Genomic DNA, 20,815 nt, shown 5'->3' with positions numbered 1-20,815 from the left:
GGTCCACCCCCTTCCGCTGAGGGCCCGCCCCCAGGACTTCCGGGCCGTATGTGACTCAATAAATTGCTCCGTAATCTTTACCCTCCCTCCAATTATCTGGAGCCTAGAGTTGGAGGAGAGCAAATCCCCATTGCCGTTTCAAGCCCGCCTGAAAGAAGGAACCAATTAGAAAGGAGCTTACTTTACTTACCCCACCCCCGGAAGCTGTCGTCGCTTGCTGATGACGCGGACGCCTTTCCCATTTGATAGCGAACCCCGCCTCGTTTCCATCTCAGCTAATCACAAGCCAGGTTCAAGCGAGCCTCCCCGTCCATTGGGTAATAACCACAGAGTCCGGAAGTCTGGAAAAAGGGTCTCCAGGCAGGACTTCTGGCATTCCTTTCTCCGGCGCCGGGCGTTACACAGGTTTAACCCCGATAAGATGCTGTCCAGGTTGGGCCAGGGAGAATTTTAAACCTTGGAGATCTTGTTGCTTAAATCGTCCTCCCCTTTACATAGGTGAGGGAACAGAGAGGAGCGTCTTGCCCTCTGTACCAAGGGCAGAGCCAGATCTCCCACCCTTGTCCAGCAGGCTGGAATAGGGTGAGGCGAATGAGGCAATGGCCTGGAGTGCAAAATTTAAGGGGGCGCCAAAAACCTCAGTAATCAAAGTAATAACCTTGTAATGCAGTGTTTCAGAAGATCAAAATTAAGGCAAAAAAATCCACAAGAAACAAGACGTATTTTTTAATTTAATTTATTTTTTATACAGCAGGTTCTTATTAGTTATCTATTTTATACATATCAGTGTATATATGTCAATCCCAATCTCCCAATTCATCCCACCACCACCACTATCCCCCCCTCCCCGACTTTCCCCCCTTGGTGTCCATACATTTGTTCTCCACATCTGTGTCTATTTCTGCCTCGCAAACTGGTTCATCTGCACCATTTTTCTAGATTCCACATGCATGCGTTAATATACGATATTTGTTTTTCTCTTTCTGACTTACTTCACTCTGTATTACAGTGTCTAGGTCCATCCACGACTCTACAAATGACCCAATTTTGTTCCTTTTTATGGCTGAGTAATATTCCATTGTATATATGTATCACACCTTCTTTATCCATTCGTCTGTCAGTGGGCATTTAGATTGCTTCTGTGACCTGGCTATTGTAAATAGTGCTGCAGTGAACGTTGGGGTGCATGTGTCTTTTTGAATTATGGTTTTCTCTGGGTATATGCCCAGTAGTGGGATTGCTGGATCATAACGAGATGTATTTTTAAATGACAGGTCCGTAGTCACATCTGACCCAGTGATCCTGATGCTGCCTCCCCCACCCTTCCCCCAAGGGCCTTCTTGTGAAGCACATCCTTGGAGAAGCCTTTCCTGACCCATCCTCTCCCAAACTGGGTTAGGGCCCCTTTTTGTCCCTGCAGCACTCCAGCCCATCATTACCTATTACACTGCTTTATCATTCTTTTTTTTTTTAATAAATTTTTAAATATTTATTTATTTATTTATTTTTGGCTGCGTTGGGTCTTCGTTGCTGCACGCGGGCTTTCTCTAGTTGTGGCAAGCGGGGGCTACTGTTCGTTGTGGTGCACGGGCTTCTCATTGCAGTGGCTTCTCTTGTTGCGGTGCACGGGCTCTAGGCACGTGGGCTTCAGTAGTTGTGGCTCGCGGGCTCAGAAGTTGTGGCTCACGGGCTCTAGAGCTCAGACTCAGTAGTTGTGGCACACGGGCTTAGTTGCTCCGCGGCATGTGGGATCTTCCTGGACCAGGGCTCGAACCCGTGTCCCCTTCATTGGCAGGCGGATTCTTAACTACTGCGCCACCAGGGAAGTCCCTATCATTCTTAAATTATTTTTTTATTGAAGTTGTCGACTAAAAGAAAAATGCACAATGTACACACCGTGAGTTCAGTTTTATTCCGGGACCTTACTGAGGACTGTAGCCCAGGAGACAGCCTCTCAGATTACTCTGAGAAACTACTCCAAAGAGGTAAGGGAGGAGCCAGGATATACATGAACTTTTTTTGCTGGGAAAAACATGTAGTCAAGCAAAAAAAGAGTATTGCTAATCACAAAGAACAGACATCTCGAGTTAATGCTTTTACTGCTTTTCCAGGTAAGATGCAAGAATATGGGGTCACTGAAATTTTTCCTTAGATATATAAATTAACTATCTAGGGGCCAGTATATCCAAAGCACAGAATGCTTCCTGTTTTTCCCCATCCTGAATTCCCCTTTGGGATCATTGCCAGTGGGTGACTGCAGTAGCTAATGGCTTGATTTTTGTAGAACTGGAATGGCAGGCAACATTTTTTTCTTTACAAAGTACAATGAACGGAAAAGTGCACAAACCATAAGTGTACTATTTGATGAGTCACCACGAAATATAACCATGTAACCACCACTCAGATCAAGTAGAACATGGCCAGCACCCCCAGGAATTCCTTGTGCCCCTTCTAGTCACTTCCCCTCCCTGGTACTCAGAGGTAAATACTGCTCCGATTTCTAATAAGTCATTGTGTTTTGTGCTCATCCCACTAGACCAGGAGTAGGCAAACTACTGTTTGCAGCCCAAACCCTGCCCACCACCTGTTTTTGTACAACCCACAAGTTCATGGCTGTTACATTCTTAAATAGTTTTTCTAAAACTGTAAAGAATAATGTTCTGTGACATGTGAAAACTACATAAAATTTTAAAAAAATTCTTTTAAGGACCTCCCTGGCGGGCCAGTGGTTAGGACTCAGCGCTTTCACTGCCGGGGCCTGGGTTCGATCCTTGGTTGGGAAACTAAGATCCTGCAAGCCTCGCGGCATGGCCAAAAAAAAAAAATAATATATATATATATTATATATTAGAACACAGTGATGCTTATTTCTTTACATATTGTCTCTGGCTGTTTTTGCACTTTGATGGCACAGTTGAGCAGTTGTGACAGAGACCATATCATCCACAAAGCCCAAAACATTTACCATTTTGCCTTTTACTGAAAAAGTTTGTCAATTCCTGCACTAGAGGTAAGCTCCAGGAGATTGGGACCCAATCGCATTTACTCTTTTATCCCCAGAGCTTTGCACAGTGCCTGGCACATAATGGATGTTCATAAAGAGTTTGTCTTAATGATCCATTTATTAAGACGGGAGGAAGAGAAGGAGATTCAGGATCTGACACCCCAGCAAGCCCTATAGGGCTCCCTACCCAGAGGTAGTATGTCTGGTGGTTAAGAGCAGGAATTCTGGAGTTGGACACACCAGGTTTGAATCTTTCTTCCTCCACTTGCTAGCTATATAACATTGATAAGTTTAATCTCTTTAAGGCTTATCTTCACAATATGTAACGTGAGGGGAAAATAGTACCAGTTTCTTGTAAAGATTAAAGTTAGATAGCATAGGGGAAAATGTGCTGTAAGTCCTGAATTGATGTTAGCTATTATCATCATCATTGTAAACATTATCACCTCCGATACACCTCTGTTAATTAGACCATAGGTGTCTGCAGAGCCCTAGAGGGGCTTCATTCACTCCTGTCATCTCCCCTCATTTCTCAAGCCCCATGCAATCCCGGCCACAATCCCAGCGTAACAGAAAATCAAGCTTCAAAGTGATGGAGTGTTCTTGGGTGCTTCTTGTACAGCCAAGTCTGGTACCAGGGCCTCCAGCTGCAGCGCATTCCCCACTCAGGCCCAGATCAATAACAATGAGTCACTGATTGTATTAGGATGGTTTCATTTTTATGTTTTTAATAAATTTATTTATTTAGTTTTTGGCTGCATTGGGTCTTCGCTGCTGCACACAGGTTTTCTCTAGTTAATGAGAGCTGAGGCTACTCTTTGTTGCGGTGCACAGGCTTCTCATTGCGGTGGCTTCTCTTGTTGCAGAGCACAGGCTCTAGGCGCGCGGGCTTCAGTAGTTGTGGCTCGCGGGCTCTAGAGCACAGGCTTAGTCGTTGTGGCGCACGGGCTTAGTTGCTCAGTGGCATGTGGGATCTTCCCAGACCAGGGCTCGAACCTGTGTCCCCTGCGTTGGCAGGCGGATTCTTAACCACTGCGCCACCAGGGAAGCGCTAGGATGGTTTTAATAATTAGCCAGGACTGTGCAATGGGGCCTTTTCTGATGTTGCATTTTTCTTGTGGAGAATAAGCAGTTTGATTAATCGCATTCCCAGTCCTTAAGGCCACGTCTGAGTCGCTAATGCATTTCAAAAGAGCAGCGATAACATATAGCAAAGCAGTAAGCGGGGGAGGCTGCCAAGCCTGCCTCATTCCAAGAGGGCTGCTTGGATCCAAACCTCTGCTCTATCAGTCAGCCTCCCAGCAGGAAACAGACAGTATGCTCAGAGGGGCTGACTGAAGAGAGTTTAATGAAGGAACTCTGTGCAGAGGTGTAGCAGGATGTCCAGGGCTAGCAATAGCTGGAAGCCACTACCAGCCCAGGCCCGGAAGGAGCAAAAGGAGGGACTGTTTCAGAAGTAGTGAGAGCTGTAGCTGTAGGAGAGGGCGCCGGACAGGAGGTGTGGGCTTGGGACAGGAGCGCAGGGTGGAGGAGAAGGTAATGGCTCTGGGCGGGCAAGTGGCAGCTGCCCAGCAGAGCCACCTAAGGCCACACCAGAGCTGGGTTCCCTAACAGCACCCGGCTTAGAGAATGCCTTCACCTGCCCTCTGACCCCTCAGCCCATCCCATTTGCTGGCATTTAGCCTCCCCATCTTCAGGGTCACCACACCCTTCACCTCGTCCAAGGACTTCACTGAAAAACAAGGCAATTGTGTGCTCAGAATAGACTTGCATGTCCTCGACCAGAGATGATTTCTGCCCCCCAGGGGACATTTGGCAGTGTCTGCAGACATTTTTGATGGTCACAACTTGGGTTCCTGGAACCTAGTGTATAGAAGCTGGGGATGCTGCTAAACACCCTACAATGCACAGGACAGGCCCCCAGCGACAGCACTATCTGGCCAAAATGTCATGGTGCTGAGGTGAGAAACCGTATTTTAAACTAACTGCTCTGGCCTCCTGTCACAGGCTGGGCCTCCCTCTCTGTTCCTCCATCAGCCTCCAGCCGGGCCCTTCCTCCCACCCTCTAATCCAGCCTCCAGCCAGGGCAGCTCCCAGCCCTCTCTCAAATCAAGGCTGCGCGCTTTGGGCTGAATCTCAGTGGTGTCCCCAGTACCTGGACCTCTTCCTGCGGCTGGCACCAGTAGTTCTCTTATATGCCCATCTCGCTCCCAGGCTGCAGACCATCCTTTCACAGCCGAGCCGAGCCCTGGACCCCCAGCTCTTGTATCCGCACCCCCCACACACTCTCCTTCCCCTCCTTCCTCTCCTCTCTAAGGCCATCTGACCTCCAGACCCTGTTCCCGGAACCCCTCTCCAGCCTCAGCGACCCTCCCAGTAATTTTCTCTCTCTTCCAATTGAGAATTCTTCCACCCCTTGTAAACATCATGGAACAAAGCAGACTTCTAGAGCTGGCCAAGGTCACTTTCAAAGCTATTCATACCCTTGCTCCCCTTATTTCGCCGGGAGTGCCCTCCCCACAAAACACACACTTTGATCTCACAGATGCTGTGGGTCTTGGGAGCTGCTGAGCCAGTGTCTTGCACAGGCTTCTGGGCTGAAAGCTTAGGAAGGTCTCTGCCAAAGGTAACCTCTCCTTGTGGTCCCTGGGGAGAGGGCTCCATAGGGGCCAGAATCTCAAGGGCACAGGAAGCATTAGTGGCCAAGTGTGGGGCTCCCTGGCACCAGGGAGCGGACCCTTCTCTTCTGGTGTCCCCTCCTAGCCCGCCCCCTCCATAGGGCCCCTCCTTACCCCCGTCCTGTAGCCCTACCAAGGCTCAGAGCGAGCAGGGGAGGAATCCGGCTGTTCAGTCCTGAGATGAAGTTGGCTGAGGTCCAGACTGACCGGAATGCCCAGCCACCTTTATTCCTTTCCTCCAGGTATTCCTCAAAACCCGGAAAAGCAAGCAGGGCAGGTGACCCCCGGGCCCCCCAGCATGAGCTCCCCGTCTCACTGCCCACCTCCAGGCAACCGAGCCGCACCCACTGGGCAAGGGCCCGCGCCCTCCCAGCCCCGGGGGTGGGCCCGGAAGGGAGAGCGGGGTGACTGCGCCGGCCCGCCCCTCACTGCAGCCCCACCAGCTCTGTGATGGGAGGGGTCTGCACCATGAGCTCCTCGTAGTGGTGGAGAAACAGCCGGAAGCGAGCCAGGTAGGAGTCCTCGTTGTATGGCAGCTGCTTCTCACGGAGGAACTGGGACACCACGGGCTTCACCTGCCAGAAGGTGGGCGGGAGGAGGGGCCGCTGAGCCGGGGCTGTGGGCAGGCCCATCCCCACTGGGACCCTTCCTCTGCCCAGCCCCCCGCTCCTGTCTGCTTTGTCCCATGATGCTCTGGAGGAGCTGAGGGGCTTGGAGATTTCCCACCTCCCATTTCCAGCAGGCGAGGGAAAGGGAGGGCTTCTCCCCAGCACCCTTCTCTGGAGCTCCCGAATCTGTGACAGTCCTCCTTTGCATAGAGGGATAAACCACAGCTCCTTTTCACCAAACACCTACGGAGGGCCCAACATTTCAGATCCATTTCTTCATTTCATCCTCAAAGCCTGTCAGCGTAAGCACTACTTAGTCCCATTTTACAGATGAGGAAGCCGAGGCTCAGAGACGTTCAGTTAACTTGCCCAGAGCCACACGGCTAGTAAGAAAACCAGGTGTCTCTGGTCAGAAACCCACACTGCTGCCTGTACCCTGGACTGACCTTCCTGGGAACCTCTGACCACGCCAGTTGGTTAGAGAACCCCGAAGGTGACTCCCCCTCCACCCTGAGATAGCTTCTTCATCCAAGCCCCCCCAGCCCGACCCTCATCTACCTTCAGGCACATGTTGTCGGAGAGCCTGGGGAAGAGGTGGTGCTCCACGTGGCAGCTGACGAGGGAGTGGCCGAACGCCCAGTCCAGCACGGGCAGCCGGGGCAGGTTAAGCACCCCCAGGCTCATCATGTGAATCCGTTGGGGCTTCTTGTCCCGGGAGAACATGGGCAGCCCGATGTGCTGTGACAGACACAAGGGTCCCGCCCTGGGGCTGGGCCGGGCAGCCCCGTGCCTCCCCACCCCACCTCAGGCATCCTCAGCTATAGCACCCAGGTACCGTGGGTTCTGCCCCCTTCCTCACCTCCCACTCCAGCAGGACCCAGTAGAGGCGTGAGGAAGCTGAGGCCCTCCACCCAGCTGCGATGCGACCCTGTCTGTGCCCCTCGCTGAGTCTCGCCCGTCTCCGGGTCCCTCTCCCTATCTGTGCAATGAAGGGCTTGGCCTGGGTGCCTCTCTGATCTCGTGGTCCTCTAAGCCCACGACTGCCCACCGCCATCCCTCATGTCCCTGTGCCTGCATCCCAAAGAGACCCTTCTCTGCTTTTTTTCACCAGTCAAAATCCTGCTCATGGTTCAAGATCAAGTTTGCGCATCCTTGTGTATTTTTTCATTCAACAAGGATGTATAGGGCTTCCCTGGTGGCGCAGTGGTTAAGAATCCGCCTGCCAATGCAGGGGACACAGGTTTGAGCCCTGGTCCGGGGTGATCCCACATGCTGCGGAGCAACTAAGCCCGTGAGCCACAACTACTGAGCCCGCGTGCCTAGAGCCCATGCTCCGTAACAGGAGAAGCCACCGCAATGAGAAGCCGGCGCACCACAACGAAGAGTAGCCCCCGCTCGCCGCAACTAGAGAAAGCCCGCGCGCAGCAACGAGGACCCAACACAGCCATAAATAAATAAATAAATAAATGTATTTTAAAAAAAAACAAAGATGTATAAAAACACCTGCTCTGCCAGGCTCTGTCCTCGGTCTAGAGGATGCGGAAGTGAACGGGAGCTTCTGCTCTAGCAGGACAAGCAGATGGGACACAACTATGGGATTATGTCATGGGATTCAGTCATTAATGGCGGTGTGGTAAGTGCTGGGATGGTCATATGCAGGATGCTCTAACCCGGGGTCTTCACTTGTCCCGGGAGCAGGGAGGTGACCATCCCTGGAAATGGCCCAGAACTGAGTGCTGAGCTGCTGGCCTCCCATGAAGACCTTCGTCTCCAGCTCCTGCATCCACCTGCCTCGACACGTGTGCGCTGGGACCTCTGCGATGGCCCTTGGGCTTATCACAGTAAGAGCCCTGGAGGTAGGATCTGGGGTCCTATTCACTTGTGTCCCCACAGAACTTAGTCTAGTAACCTGCACATAGAAGCTTCTTAATAAATCTCTGATCTGTGTGTGAATGGCAGCCAGTGTTGAAGAGAAGCTCCTTACCTGGGATCAAAACTCTCTGTGATGACCCACAGAGAGAAAGGAAGAGAGAGGGTGGGCGGGGGAGGTGGAGGGATGCTTCCTCAGGTGGCCTCTCTCTCCCCACGGAACCTAGGGTCCAGCCTGCGCCAGGCACCCTGGAGAGTGATCCCTGTAGCCCCCCAGCACTCAGGGTGGGGGAGGCCTCACCTGGAAGATGTTGACATGAAGGTAAGGGTGGGCCAGCAGGGATCTGGTGATGAGCATGCAGACCAGGGCTGAGCTGGGGCTCTGGAAGCCAGACACATTCAGCAGTAGCCAGTAGTGAGAATAAAGGCCCAGGGAAATCAGGCCAAGCGTCCGCAGGGCTGTCCCGAGCTCCACCTCTCTCAGCCGTTCTGCCAGAAGGGGCAAGAGATGGAGGGGTCGGCGAGGTTCCGATCCAACATGAGTTGGCTCCCTGGTGGCTCAATAGTGCAAAACTAGGGTGACCTAGGTGTTCAGTTCATCCATACACAGCCCTGAAAAGTACGTTCGCCCATTTTCTTTTCTTTGGCCGCGCGGCTTGCAGGATCTTAGTTCCCTGACCAGGGATCAAACTCGGGCCCCAGCAGTGAAAGCACCAAGTCCTAACCACTGGGCCTCCAGGGAATTCCCTTTTGTATTTTGTTTTTTTTTTGTTGTTCTCACCCATTTAATGGATGAGAAAACGGAGCATTAAGCAACCTGACCAAGGTCGGTCTGACAGTAAGTGGTGGCCTGGGACTTGAGCCCAGGTCTGGCTGTCCCCTCGCCCCTGCTCTTTCCACCGTATGATATTGCTCCTATGATACTAAAAATTATAACATGCAATAGAGTGCGAGGCATTTAGAAAGCATTTTTATATCTATGACCTCATTATGCTTTCACACCATCCTTTTTTTTTTTTTTTTTAGAAAAAAAGCTATTTAATAAACAATAACACAAGTGAATGTTTATAACATGATCAGGGATTATTAAATAGACAACAAGATGATGGTAAATGAGGCTTGTATATCAAATATAAAGAGTAAAGCTTATTCATTTATTTATTTAGGCATTTGATGCCTTCCCATGCAACTTTCTAGTCTTCTCAGAGAGCCACAGAGTTTTTTAAATTTTTATTTTATTTTACTGTGGTAAGAACACTTAACATGAGATTTATCCACATAGGTTTTAAAGTGTGCGGTACAGTACTGTTGTCTCTGGGCACAGTGTTATATAGCAAATCTCTAGAATTTATTCATTTTGCAAAACTGAAACTTCATGCTCATTGAACAGGGACTTTCCATTTTCCCCTCCCCTCAGCCCCTGGTACCACCATTCTATTCTTTGCTTCAATGAGTTTGACTACTTTAGATCCCTCATATAATAAGTGGAATTGTTTCACACCCTCTTTGAGGAGCAGGTAAGAACCTGAGGTTCAGAGAGGTTAGGTTACCTGCCTGTGATCACCAGCCAGTAAGTGGCAGAGCCAGACTTGGCCCCAGGACCAAGGTTCTTTCCACCCTGCCTGGCTGTCTCAGAAAGTTTCTGTCTGGTCTTAACTCAGGGCTTCTCACTTCTTCCATGAAGCCAGGAGAGGAAGGAAGGAAAGGGGGAACCAGATCTTTGCAGGGCCCAGCCCTGGCATACTCACCGACAGCCACCAGCGGGGTTATGATGGGGATCAAGAGAGGAGCGAGGAACATGTAGACATAGCGGTTGAGGCAAGGCAGCCTCCACGTGCTTGAGTCCCCCAGGCCCAGCACGTTGGTGTAGCCGTGGTGCATCTTGACGTGTCCGTACTTGGCGTGCTCTGCAGTGAAGGACGTGCACACCTAGAGGAGGGAGCCAGAAAGGGCGCTGGGGTCTGTATCAGGCACAGGCGAGCAAAGCAGGATCTTCGGAGCCTTGAAAACACCCTCCCTCCCCAGACCACGCATTTCCAGGGCCTTCCTGCCTTCCACCCACAGTTCATCAGCCTTGAACATCAACTCTCAGGGATCCACGACCACAGAGTGGCAGCCAGTCAAAGCAACTGCGTCCACTTGGCGTGCAAAGCAGTTGCGTGCGCAGCCCCCCGTGACTGCAGCCTGCAAGCCTGAGGATTGGACACACTGCAGGTAAAGCTCCTGGCATGTGTTGCCAATTATTTTGTGAGGGTTTATCTTTGAAACGTCTGTACCTTCATAACACTGCTTTGCATTCGGGGCCCACAGCAGTGGGGGCAGGGGTGCAGGAGTGGCCTGGGGGCGAAGAAAGGCCATCTTCTGAACTGTCCATGAGGGTGCCCCGGTGGGGACCAAGAGTTCACTTCTTCCTAGGGGTGACTCTTCCCTGGCGTGACCCACTGTGGGATTCTCTGAAGCTGGCAGTGAGCGGCAGCAGCTCAGACTCCAAGAGCAGTCATTCTGAATGTGAAAGAGGCGCTAAGGCGTTTCTTATGCAAATATATGCAAATGAACATGCAGCCGTCAGCCTCTTCCAGTATTTTATCCAAGCCAGAAGATGTTGCTAATTTTATTGAAGATGCTGCCTGCCTGTTTCCAGGAGGACGTGAAGGGTTTCCCAATGCCAGTCACTGTGAGCCCCATACAGACAGCAGAACACACTCAGTTGAGTGTTCAGCATTCTGCACATTACGCATGTAACTCATTAATCTTAAGCCTGGCAGGGTGTGGGGAGGTTGTTATTATTATTATTATTATTATTATCAGTGCTGTTATTATTCACAGCTGACAGAAGCAGAAACTGAGATAGAGGCCACATGCCCACCCCAGCTCACTCAGCTAAGTAGGTGGCAGAAGTGGGATTTGAACCCTGGTTCCATCCAAGATAAGGCATAAAACCCCTGGGATGAGTCACTGCAACAGAGCATGAACCCAGGCTTAGAGTCCAGGCAGAAGAGACAAAACCGCGAGAAGACAGATAAGGAACGACACTGTCTTCCCACTGTCTGCAGAGACTCTCTCCCTTGGAATGAAATGAAGCCGAAAAGTAGGATATGATGTCACAACAGCAGTTTCATAACAGACAGGGGAAGATAGTCAAACCAACACAGTACGGGCCCCTCTCAAGGTAGAGGATGTGAAGGTAAATGCTGATTCAGTGACGGTGTACCTGTGGGGTTCACAAAAACAGGAGAGGTGCTTTGCTCTCAGATGATGTAACTCACAAAGGGGTGGGTTTTATCTCTGGTTTCGTAACCTTGCAAAGGGACAGAACCTGGGGGAGGCTGCAGAAGGTGGGCAGGTAGCCTGTCAGCTAAAGTGATGTCTCTTCCAGGCCTGCTGGTCTGGAAGGACCTGCTGCTCAAGAGGGCCAGACAGTTGGTTCAACAAAGGGGCCTCCGCCGGGGTCTGCCAGGACCTCCTCAGAGGCCAGCCTGCCTCTCCCCAAGGCCTGCAAGTGTGTTTTGAATCTCACGGTTCTGTAACCAGAAGAAGCGACTGTTTTTAACTGCTCCTTCCTCGTACTTCTGCTCTGAGGGCCAATCCTGTCTGCATTGCTTCTTTCTTCAAGAAATGTCAGCTGAATGCAGCGATCTGCTCTTCCCTCTGGCCCAAGCTCCACATCTCCTCGCTGACCGCACTTTGAGTAGCAAGGCCAGAAACAACCTGGGGCCTGAACCCTACCAAGCCTGGTAAGAACTTGACCCTCAGGGGCCTGGTAGGGCCAGGTGCTCAGCCACGTGCCCAGACCTGGGAATGGGGTCCGGGACGGGGATGAGCCACCTGTGTGCTCGGACGTAACACATGATTTGTGACTCAGCACAGGCTTCCAGAGTCTGTGTGCTTTGCCTTTTTATATAACTAAGAAGAGATCTGAGGCTGTTTCTGTAAGACTGGAATTCTCCCTCCCATCTAGATGTTCTTTCCAGAAGAAGAAGGAACGCGGTGGGTTTGGGAGAAGGAGAGATTGGACATGGACTGCGGTGTGTCTCACTTGCACCCATCAAGGGGCGGGAGGATGTAGCCACGTGCCACAGATGATCCCGCCGTACAGGATTATTTACAGGTCTCACCCAAGAGGATTTCCCATCCAGACCCAGAGAAAGTTCCAGAAGCTTCTTGATATTGCTACCCTCTGTACCCTCAGGAAGACTTAAGAGCCTAGACCTCTTAGCCACACTCAGGCTCTGCAAGTGGCCAGAGTGTGTGCGGGGCGGATGTCAGTATAATTCCTCTGGACATCCCCTCTCAGCTAAAATCAGAGGCCCCAGGCCTCTCATTCACTCATTTAATTTTTTTTTCACTTAAGCATCCTCAGACCTCTGCCAGCAGCCAAAGGTAGTTATCTGATATTCTCCTCTTTTATCTTTTACACAAACAATACTTTGCAGGATTAAAAACCATCATTATAAGATTATGACACAAACTTGGGTTTCAGATAGGCCACTTTACTGGATTGGAAGGGGAGGGGCAGGACGAGGCAGGTGACTGGCCGGAGGCTGTAGGTGTGGCCACTGGGGGAGGTGAGGAGTGGGCGGAGGAGGAGGCATCAACACAAGGGCCAAGCTTCCAGCTCGAGGCCCGGCGCAGGGTGGGGTCACTCCAGAGATGGGGCAGGAGAAGAGGGCCACAGGCATGGACCAGCTGAGAAAGAGGGGCTGGGGGCCGTCACAGCGGCAGCATCCCTCAGGCAGGAGGGACTCCAGGCTGGAGTCTGCCCAGCTTCCATTCCTCCCTCCAGACCCTCGCTCACTGATCCCAGGGCTGAGCAACCCCTTCACACTGGCTTCAGAGTTTGCAGGGTGGTGGGGTGCTTCTGAGGCTCCACAGGCCTCAGCAACTGGTTTGTCAGATAAAGTATAGGGCACCCACATAAATTAGAATCTCAGATAAACAACCAATCATTTTTTATAGACATATATCCCAAACACTGCCTGCATTTCTTGTTTATCTGAAGACTAAAGTTCACTGGGCATCCTGGATTTTTTTTTTTTTTTTTTTTTTTACTGTGTTCGGTCTTCATGGCTGTGCACGGGCTTTCTGTAGTTGTGGCGAATGGGGGCTACTCTTTGTTGAGGTGCACGGGCTTCTCATTGTGGTGGCTTCTCTTTGTTGCACAGCATGGGCTCTAGGCGCACAGGCTTCAGTAGTTGTGGCACGCGGGCTCAGTAGTTGTGGCTCGCGGGCTCAGTAGTTGTGGCTCGTGGGCTCAGTAGTTGTGGCTCGCGGGCTCTAGAGCACAGGCTCGGTAGTTGTGGTGCACGGGCTTAGTTGCTCCACAGCATGTGGGATCTTCTCGGACCAGGGCTCTAACCCATGGTCCCCTGCATTGGCAAGCGGATTCTTAACCACTGCGCCACCAGGGAAGTCCCACATCCTGGATTTTTATTTGCTACATCTGGCAGCCCTACTCAGTGAGAACACAAGTCCCTGAGCGCGAGTCCTCGGGTACCACGCGGGCTCTCCTGCTAACAGTGATGTGTTAGCACCTTCGGATAACAGAGGGGCCGCGGTGAGGGCGGAAGCCAGAGGAGCCTGGAGTGCCTCATCCTGCTGGGAGCGGCCTGGATGTGGTCGGCTCTGATCCTATCAAGCGGCTCTCATGAAATTCTTTCCCTTTTCAGGCCTCGTCCCTAGAAGCTCCCAGCTCCTCTGCTTGGCCCATGGGCCTCCTTTTCCCCTTTTCTCCAGAGTCCCCATGAGATTCTAGTGACTCCAGGTTTCTGTGGGTCCCTCATGCACTATGCTCTTCCCAGATCCATGCCTTTATCTGTACCTCTGCTCAGCCTGCAGCCAGCCACCTCCCCGCTTCTGGGCCTGAGATCAGGAGCCCTGTCCTGGCAGTGTCTCCTCTGGACACTCTCACCAGGGGTTCTTGGCACTATTGACATTTGGGACCAACACTGTCTCAGCCCCCAAAGCTCCGCAGCAAACCCAGCCTCCCTCCAATCTCCCCTCCCAACTGGGCAGGCACTGGGCCCCTGGGAGCAGCCCCACCCTTTTCTCTCCAAGCCCCTCCCCCTAGGGACACTCAGACTAAGTGCTGCCCCCCACAGACGACCGCCTGATCTGCTCCTGGGTCCTTGGCCTCCGGGGGCCAAGCCCACCCAGAGGCAGGCTTTTAGAGACCCTCAGGAGTCCCTGAGCGCTGTAATGTACAAACAACTTAGGAGTTGGCATCACCACAAGAACCCTTAAAGTACATTTTGCAAATCTGCACATGTGATAAAATGGCACAAACACACACACATACACCAATGTCAACGTCCTGGGTTTGCTGTTGAATGACATTTACATAAATGGAACTATTGGGGGAAACTGGGTGAAGGATCCACTGGACCTCTGTCCTCTCTGATCTATTTTTGCAATGTCCTATGAATCTATAATTTTTTCAAAAATAAAAAGGTTTTATTTTTTTTAAGTATATTTAGTACTGCAGATCTGAGTTTGCCTGCTAAATAATTCTTTTAATTAAAAAACTTAAAAATCACAGCAGTGCAAACTCAGATTACCACCCCTCGGGGGGCGGGAGGGGCCAAACAGAAAGATTAGAGGCAGCCCAGAGGATAACAGCCACCCTGAATTCGTGGCAAGGGAGCGTTCGAGCATCATGACCAGGCTGGGGGTTCTCGGCTTTGTTTCCACCACCACCACACGGGACTGGAACGAAGGTGACAGCATTTCCCTGGGTGACACCCCTCCCCCAGGGCAGAGCTGGCCTGTGCTCTCTGTGGACCATCTGTGGCTCCACCCCCGTATGACAAAGCTTACTTCAGAAGGAGGGTTTGAAGTTGAGACACAGTGGAGCTTAGTAACTGGTACAGCCTGTTCCCTCCTACTCAGGGGAACATCTTGATAGTGAGTGACTTGCAAGGGAGTCCCTAAAGCCCTCTTGACTGCAGGAGTTAATCTTTCCCAACTAAAAATAGAGTTGTCATATGATCCTGCAATCCCATTCCTGGGCATGTGTCTGGAGAAAACTATAATTCGAAAAGATACATGCACTCCAATGTTCATTGCAGCACTATTTACAATAGTCAAAACAGGGTAACAACCTAAATGCCCAGTGACACATGAGTGGATAAAGAAGATGTGGTATATATATACTATGAAATACTACTCAGCCATAAAAAAGAATGAAATAACGCCATTTGCAGCTACATGGATGGACCTAGAGATTATCATACTAAGTGAAGTAAGTCAGAACGAGAAAAAAATACCATATGATGTCATTTATATGTGGAATCTAAAATGTGACACAAATGAACTTCTCTACGAAACAGAAACAGACTCACAGACATAGAGGACAGACTTGTGGTTGCCAAGGGGGAGGGGGGAATGAGGGAAGGATAGATTGGGAGTTAGGGATTAACAGATGCAAACTATTATACATAGCATGGATAAACAACAAGGTCCTACTGTATAGCACTGGGAACTGGATTCGATATCCTGTGATAAACCAGAATGCAAAAGAATATGAAAAAGAATGTGTGTGTGTGTGTACATATATATATATGGAAAACTGAATCACTTTGCTGTATAGTAGAAATTAACATTGTATATCAACTATACTTCAATAAAATAAATTTTAAAAAAATCTTTCCCAAGCTTCAGTACTTAAAACATGGGGGCCTGCCCGCCCCAGCCTGCCCCCCACATTCCTGTGGCCTTTGACTGGCAGTCCCCAAGGATATGACTGACAGTCCCCGAGAATATAACTAGTAGTCCCTATGACATAGCCCAGGCCAGGGTGATCAGCGGCCAAGGTAGAGGGTCAGAAGTACACTAGTAGGGGAAATGGAACATTCTGGTGTAGACTGGAAATGGGCCCAGAGGGAAGTTCATCCTGGTGTGGGTGAACTTCCTGGTGTATGATTTTGGATACTTTTGCAGAGAAACAACAGCAACCTGGATGTCAGCCACCCCGTCCATCCTGCCAGCTCCTCCCCTCAGATCTGATGGGTCACAGTGACCTGTCTCACCCCCAGCCCTTGACAGCAGACCTTCAGACAAACCAGGCAAAAGCTGGCTGCCCCAGGAAAGCCAGTGACATTCAGCTGACACCTGAGGCTGCAACTAGCGGACTAGATTCTTCTATAGTGATGCTGCCTCCTGAGGGTCACGGTTTGGGAAAAGCACAGGCAGCCAACAAGAGGAGGATTACAGAGAGACAACAGGACGTGGCAGACGGGGAGAGCCAGGGATCCAAGAGGGTCCCAGGTCGTCCGCTGAGATCCTGCATGTCGAGAGCTGGTCCTTTGCGTGATGCAAAGGACAGGTGGTGGTCCAGGGCCTGAACAAACAGCCCCCTCAACACACACACACACACACACACACACACACACACACACACACTTCCACTGAGCTTTGCATAAGTTGGTCAACCTTTCAGTTAAAAATAAACCGCTAACAGAGAAAACAAAACAAATAACAACAAAAATCACTAACCCTGGGACTAGCCTGGTGGTCCGGTGGGTAAGACTCCGCGCTCCCAATGCAGGGGGCCCGGGTTCAATCCCTGGTCGGGGAACTAGATCCTGCATGCTGCAACTAAGAGTCCGCATGCTTCAACTAAGATCCCGAGTGCCACAACTAAGACCCCGCGCAGCCAAAATAAATAAATAAATAAATTTTTCTTTTAAATTACTAACCCTTTCCTTGCAGTTGACTGTGTTCCCTCCAGAGGAAAAAAAAAAAAAGAAACTTGTTACTTCGAAGCAAACATTGAAGAGTCAAGCCCAAACCCTAAATGAAGATCTAGGATGTCTCGTTTAATCCTCATGCTGGCTTCATGAGGGAGGAAACATTATTCTCATTTCTTAGGTGAGGAAACTAACACTTAGATGCTGGTCCAAAGGCAGCCACTGTGTCCAAAGTGCCCCTGACGCTGTCCCCTGCCTGGCGGACAAGACCCAGGACTCCACTCGCCCCGCCATGCCATGGGCTGAGGAGGTAGAGCCACCCCTCCTTCTCACTGGGAGCTGGATCTTCCCCAGAGGGTGGCCAGGGCCATGCCTTGATGGGGGCGTGGAAAAGTGGAGGCCTCCCACTCAGGTTGGCCATCTGAGAAATCTGTGACCTGCCCGCAGCTGACTGCAGCATAGCAGCCTCTGTCACAACACGGGGGTGGCAACCAAGCCCCCCCCACCATGGGGGGGCTCACCCACCTCTAGGCTGTGACCCTCCAGCAGCTGGCTTTTCCCTGGACCTTGTCCCCCCATCACCTGCAGGGTCATCATCAACAAATATTGAGTTCAGCCCTGTGCCAGGAGCTAAAGGGACAAGGAGGCAAAGATGAGGCCACTGCCCTGGGTCCCAGGGGACAAGAGGAGGTACAGCCACCAGGCTGCCTGGGTCTTTCAGGGTGGGCCACGCGCTCTTGTTCGCCTGGAGCCCTCCTGCTGGGGAGCCTGGGAAGACTCCTCCTTCTTAGCTGCCCCCAGGCCCCTGGGACTCAGTACAGCTTTGTCAAATCCACACAGAGCTAACCCTCCCTCTCATGTCCCATGTGACTGCCTAACATGCCCGGTTCCTCCCCTGCCTGTGATGACAAACTTAGGGGGCATCTGACCCTGGCTCCACGGTTGGGCCTGCACCTTAGAGTCTGGCTGGGACCAGTGCCCAGGGGTCCCCGGGAAGGAGAGTGTCTTGAAATGGACCCTGAGGACCCATTGGTTCCCCCTTGTCCTTGGCACTTTAGAAATGTGTGCAAGGGACTTCGCTGGTGGTTCAGTGGCTAAGACTCCACGCTCCCAATGCAAGCGGCCTGGGTTCGATCCCTGGTCAGGGAACTAGATCCCACATGCCGCAACTAATAGGAGTTCCCATGCCTCAACTAAAAAAAAAAAGATCCTGCAAGCGGCAGTTAAGACCCGTGCAGCCAAGTAAATAAATAAATTCTAAAAAACAAAAGAAAGAAAAGAAAAGAAAAAGAAATGTGTGCAGGTGGGAGAGATGGGTTTGGGGAAAATGAGGGCAATGGAGAGTTCTGGGTAGGAAATGCTTCCTCTCACCCAACCGATGCAGTATAATTTTATAAAACGTCGTGTGTGTGTGTATGTGTGTGTGTGTGTGTGTATGTACAGTTACGTAGAGTTTTATAAAGTTATATAACTTTATTAAAAGTTAGTTAACTGAGGGACTTCCCTGGCAGTCCAGTGGTTAAGACTCCACACTTCCACTGCAGGGGGCACGGGTTCGATCCCTAGTCGGGGAACTAAGATCCTGCATGCCACGAGGCGCAGCCAATAAATAAATAAAAGCTCTTTAAAAAAGTTAATAATTGAGTTAATTGGTCATGGTAACCAGTTCCTGGCAAAAAAGGGCTGTTTCTGGTACCAGCTTTCATTTTAGTTCATAAGGGACCTGGGTGGCCATGGGAGAGGCCACCTGGAAAGGAGGGAAGGGGCTCTCAGAAGAACTGGAAGGCCTGACACCAGTCCAGAGAGAAGGGCAACCTGGCCAGAAACCTTTGCCTTCCTGACCGTGCCCATAGGTTGAGGCAGCATGGGGAGGCAGTGGAAGCAGGGGGGCCAAGGGTCAGGAGAGAGGAGGCACCTTCCTGGTACAGCCCTGGGGAAACAGGGGGCTTCTAGGATGGCTTGGCCATTGTCAGGTGTCCTGAGATGGGAGAGCTGGGGTGCTGTGACACCAGTCCCCTGCTTCCCTGCCCTTTGGTCTGTGGTTCACATCCTAAACCCTGATTGCAAAACCAGGAGGCCCCGAAGGTGTAGCCAGGACCTGCCAACCACAGGCATCCTGGTGGGAGGAGGAAGCTCTACCACCCTTGGCCCAGGGCTGCAGCGAGGCGAGCCGGTGCCCCCAGGAGAAACAGGTGCTCAGACCACATCGGCTGCCACAGTTAAATACTCATCATTCCTCATGCAGCCCTCTACCCTCTCAAGGGCTTGGGGACGTGCACACACACAGACACACACCCACCATAGTGAAGGCTGCACACTTGGGCCCACAGACCACAGCTGCAGCTGCCGGCCCTCGAGGGCACACACAGCTGCACACACCTAGATTCTCACACACAGTACCAGCAGCTGCTCCCACCCAGTCCCACGCTCACCTCCACAAAGAAAAGCACCCAGATCTTGCTCCAGCGTTTGGACTCGGTGAGGGCACCATGAGTGGCAAGGTGGCTGCCCTTGACAGTGAGCGTGTAGTGGCACACACCCAGGATGGTGACGCCCAGGGCAAAGGCCAGGAGATTCTCAGAGCGCAGGCACAGGAACCCTGCATGGAGAAGGGAGAATTGGTGTAGGGGGGAGCGGTAAGGGCAGGGCCTTTCTCTGGTTCTTGGAGATCTGGGCCCAAACAACCCAGCCCGCATCCCTGGGAGCCCAGGCCAAAGCGGGCCCAGTCCTGAGGACTGCCACAAACAGCGGTGAGGCAGGTCCCATGATGGCCTGAGGGGCATGGGTTGGCTCTCTCTACCGGATTTGGGACAAAACAGCCCCACTCACTCACCAAGGAGACGCTGGGAGTCTTGATTCTGCGCCCCAGCCAGAGGAGTGATGGTGTGGAGGGCATGGTGGGGGATCCAGGCCAGAAGTGCAGGGAACGCTCCCATCCTCCCTCTCACTCCCCTTACCCCATCCCTGGTGTCCCCTTGGAGCATCCTCTCCTTCCCCAGGCCACCTCATTCTTCCCTGCCTCTCCTTGACTCGGCTCAACTTTCTCCTCCACTGCCCTTCGCGCCATCAGGGCTCCTCTGGGGACACAGGCAGGACACCCCAACTAGACTTTCGGGGTTGACCCTCTGTCCTGGGGTCCCGGGCACGCGCCGTCTACCCCACCCCGCCGCCCCCCAGCCCTCTCCGTCTCCCTCCCCCGCCTCCCACCGCCCCCATCCCAGCCGGGCCCCTGATCGCCCTGGCCCCGTGTCCCTCACCGGGTGGCAAGGCGAGGAGGCTGAGCGCGAGGATGGCGCAGTCCACGCCGTGGCGCTCCCACCACGAGCTCACCCTCACCACGTCCTGGACCCGCACCTCCAGCTCGCCCAGCAGTGCCTCGGCCCCGCCACTCGCACGGAGCGCGCCCCGCGCCGGTTCCATGGGCTCCGCGCGGCGGGCTCGGCGCCAGCGGAGGACTCGGAAGACCCGGAGCGTCTGCGGCGCCGGGCGGGCTAAGCGCAGAGCGCGAGCCGGGGCGGGCCGGGGCGGAGTCACGCGCGCGGCTGGGATCCCCGCCCCCCGGTAAGGGCGCGTGCCGGGCGCCAGGGCTCCTGCAGCCGAGCGCGGCGGCGACCCGGCCCGGGGCCACCCTCCAGGCGGGCAGGACCAGAATCGCCGCAGGACGAGCGCGCAGATGTGCGGGGGTGGGGAGGCCATCCGGAGCCAGAAGCAGCTCGCGGTCCAGCGGCCCCGGCGGAAGCGGGGCGGGGGCACAGAGACCCCAGGGGAGACCCCCGAGGGCCTTCCCTGATTGCCTGATCTCAAATAACTCCCTCGCGTTCTCCCGGACCCCGCACCCCGCTCGGGTTTGTGGTACCATTTTTATCCCATAGCTTAAGTATTTTTCTCAGTAGCACTTAGCGGACTCTCCCACACAAGACACGGACATTTGTTCCCTGTTTCCACCGACAGACTGGACGCTGGTGCCGACAG

At 52.4% G+C, this 20,815-nt stretch overlaps 1 protein-coding gene and 1 long non-coding RNA gene across 6 annotated transcripts; one reads left to right on the top strand and one right to left on the bottom strand.

The window, feature by feature from the left end:
• The first annotated feature begins 268 nt into the window (after positions 1 to 268).
• Positions 269 to 15,881, top strand: LOC111182856 (uncharacterized). 5 transcript variants are annotated; one of them, XR_016389064.1, is made up of 5 exons: positions 269 to 405; positions 7,989 to 8,146; positions 10,224 to 10,373; positions 10,986 to 11,343; positions 11,536 to 15,881. It is a non-coding gene; the product is annotated as an uncharacterized LOC111182856 (long non-coding RNA). The 5 variants fall into 5 exon arrangements; XR_016389063.1 differs by lacking the exon at positions 10,986 to 11,343 and having other exon boundaries at positions 292 to 405; positions 11,773 to 11,893; positions 12,118 to 15,876; XR_016389066.1 differs by lacking the exon at positions 10,986 to 11,343 and having other exon boundaries at positions 280 to 405; positions 10,185 to 10,373; positions 11,773 to 15,879.
• FADS6 (fatty acid desaturase 6) lies at positions 5,823 to 20,298 on the bottom strand. Its single transcript, XM_022589681.2, has 6 exons — positions 20,101 to 20,298; positions 19,276 to 19,442; positions 9,908 to 10,088; positions 8,461 to 8,648; positions 6,849 to 7,028; positions 5,823 to 6,257 (listed from the first exon to the last, which is right to left on the bottom strand). The coding sequence occupies exons 1-6, from the start codon at positions 20,261 to 20,263 to the stop codon at positions 6,108 to 6,110; spliced, it is 1,029 nt and encodes a 342-aa protein (XP_022445389.2). The 5' UTR covers positions 20,264 to 20,298; the 3' UTR covers positions 5,823 to 6,107.
• Positions 20,299 to 20,815: the final 517 nt, after the last annotated feature.

The sequence above is a fragment of the Delphinapterus leucas genome, chromosome 19 (genome assembly GCF_059928025.1).
Source record: "Delphinapterus leucas isolate spDelLeu-1000000601 "Yukka" chromosome 19, BTC_Dleu_Yukka2, whole genome shotgun sequence".
NCBI lineage: Eukaryota > Metazoa > Chordata > Mammalia > Artiodactyla > Monodontidae > Delphinapterus > Delphinapterus leucas.
Note: the sequence above shows the minus strand (reverse complement) of the source record. Positions and strands in the feature narration are given on the sequence as shown.

Excerpts from the sequence above, each read along its gene's own strand:
- FADS6 (XM_022589681.2), bottom strand. The coding sequence starts at position 20,263 with ATGGAACCGGCGCGGGGCGCGCTCCGTGCGAGTGGCGGGGCCGAGGCA. Across the intron at positions 10,089-19,275 it reads GGGTGCTTTTCTTTGTGGAG|GTGTGCACGTCCTTCACTGC; the intron begins GTGAGCGTGGGA and ends TCCCTCCTCTAG. Across the intron at positions 8,649-9,907 it reads AACCCCGCTGGTGGCTGTCG|AACGGCTGAGAGAGGTGGAG; the intron begins GTGAGTATGCCA and ends CCCTTCTGGCAG.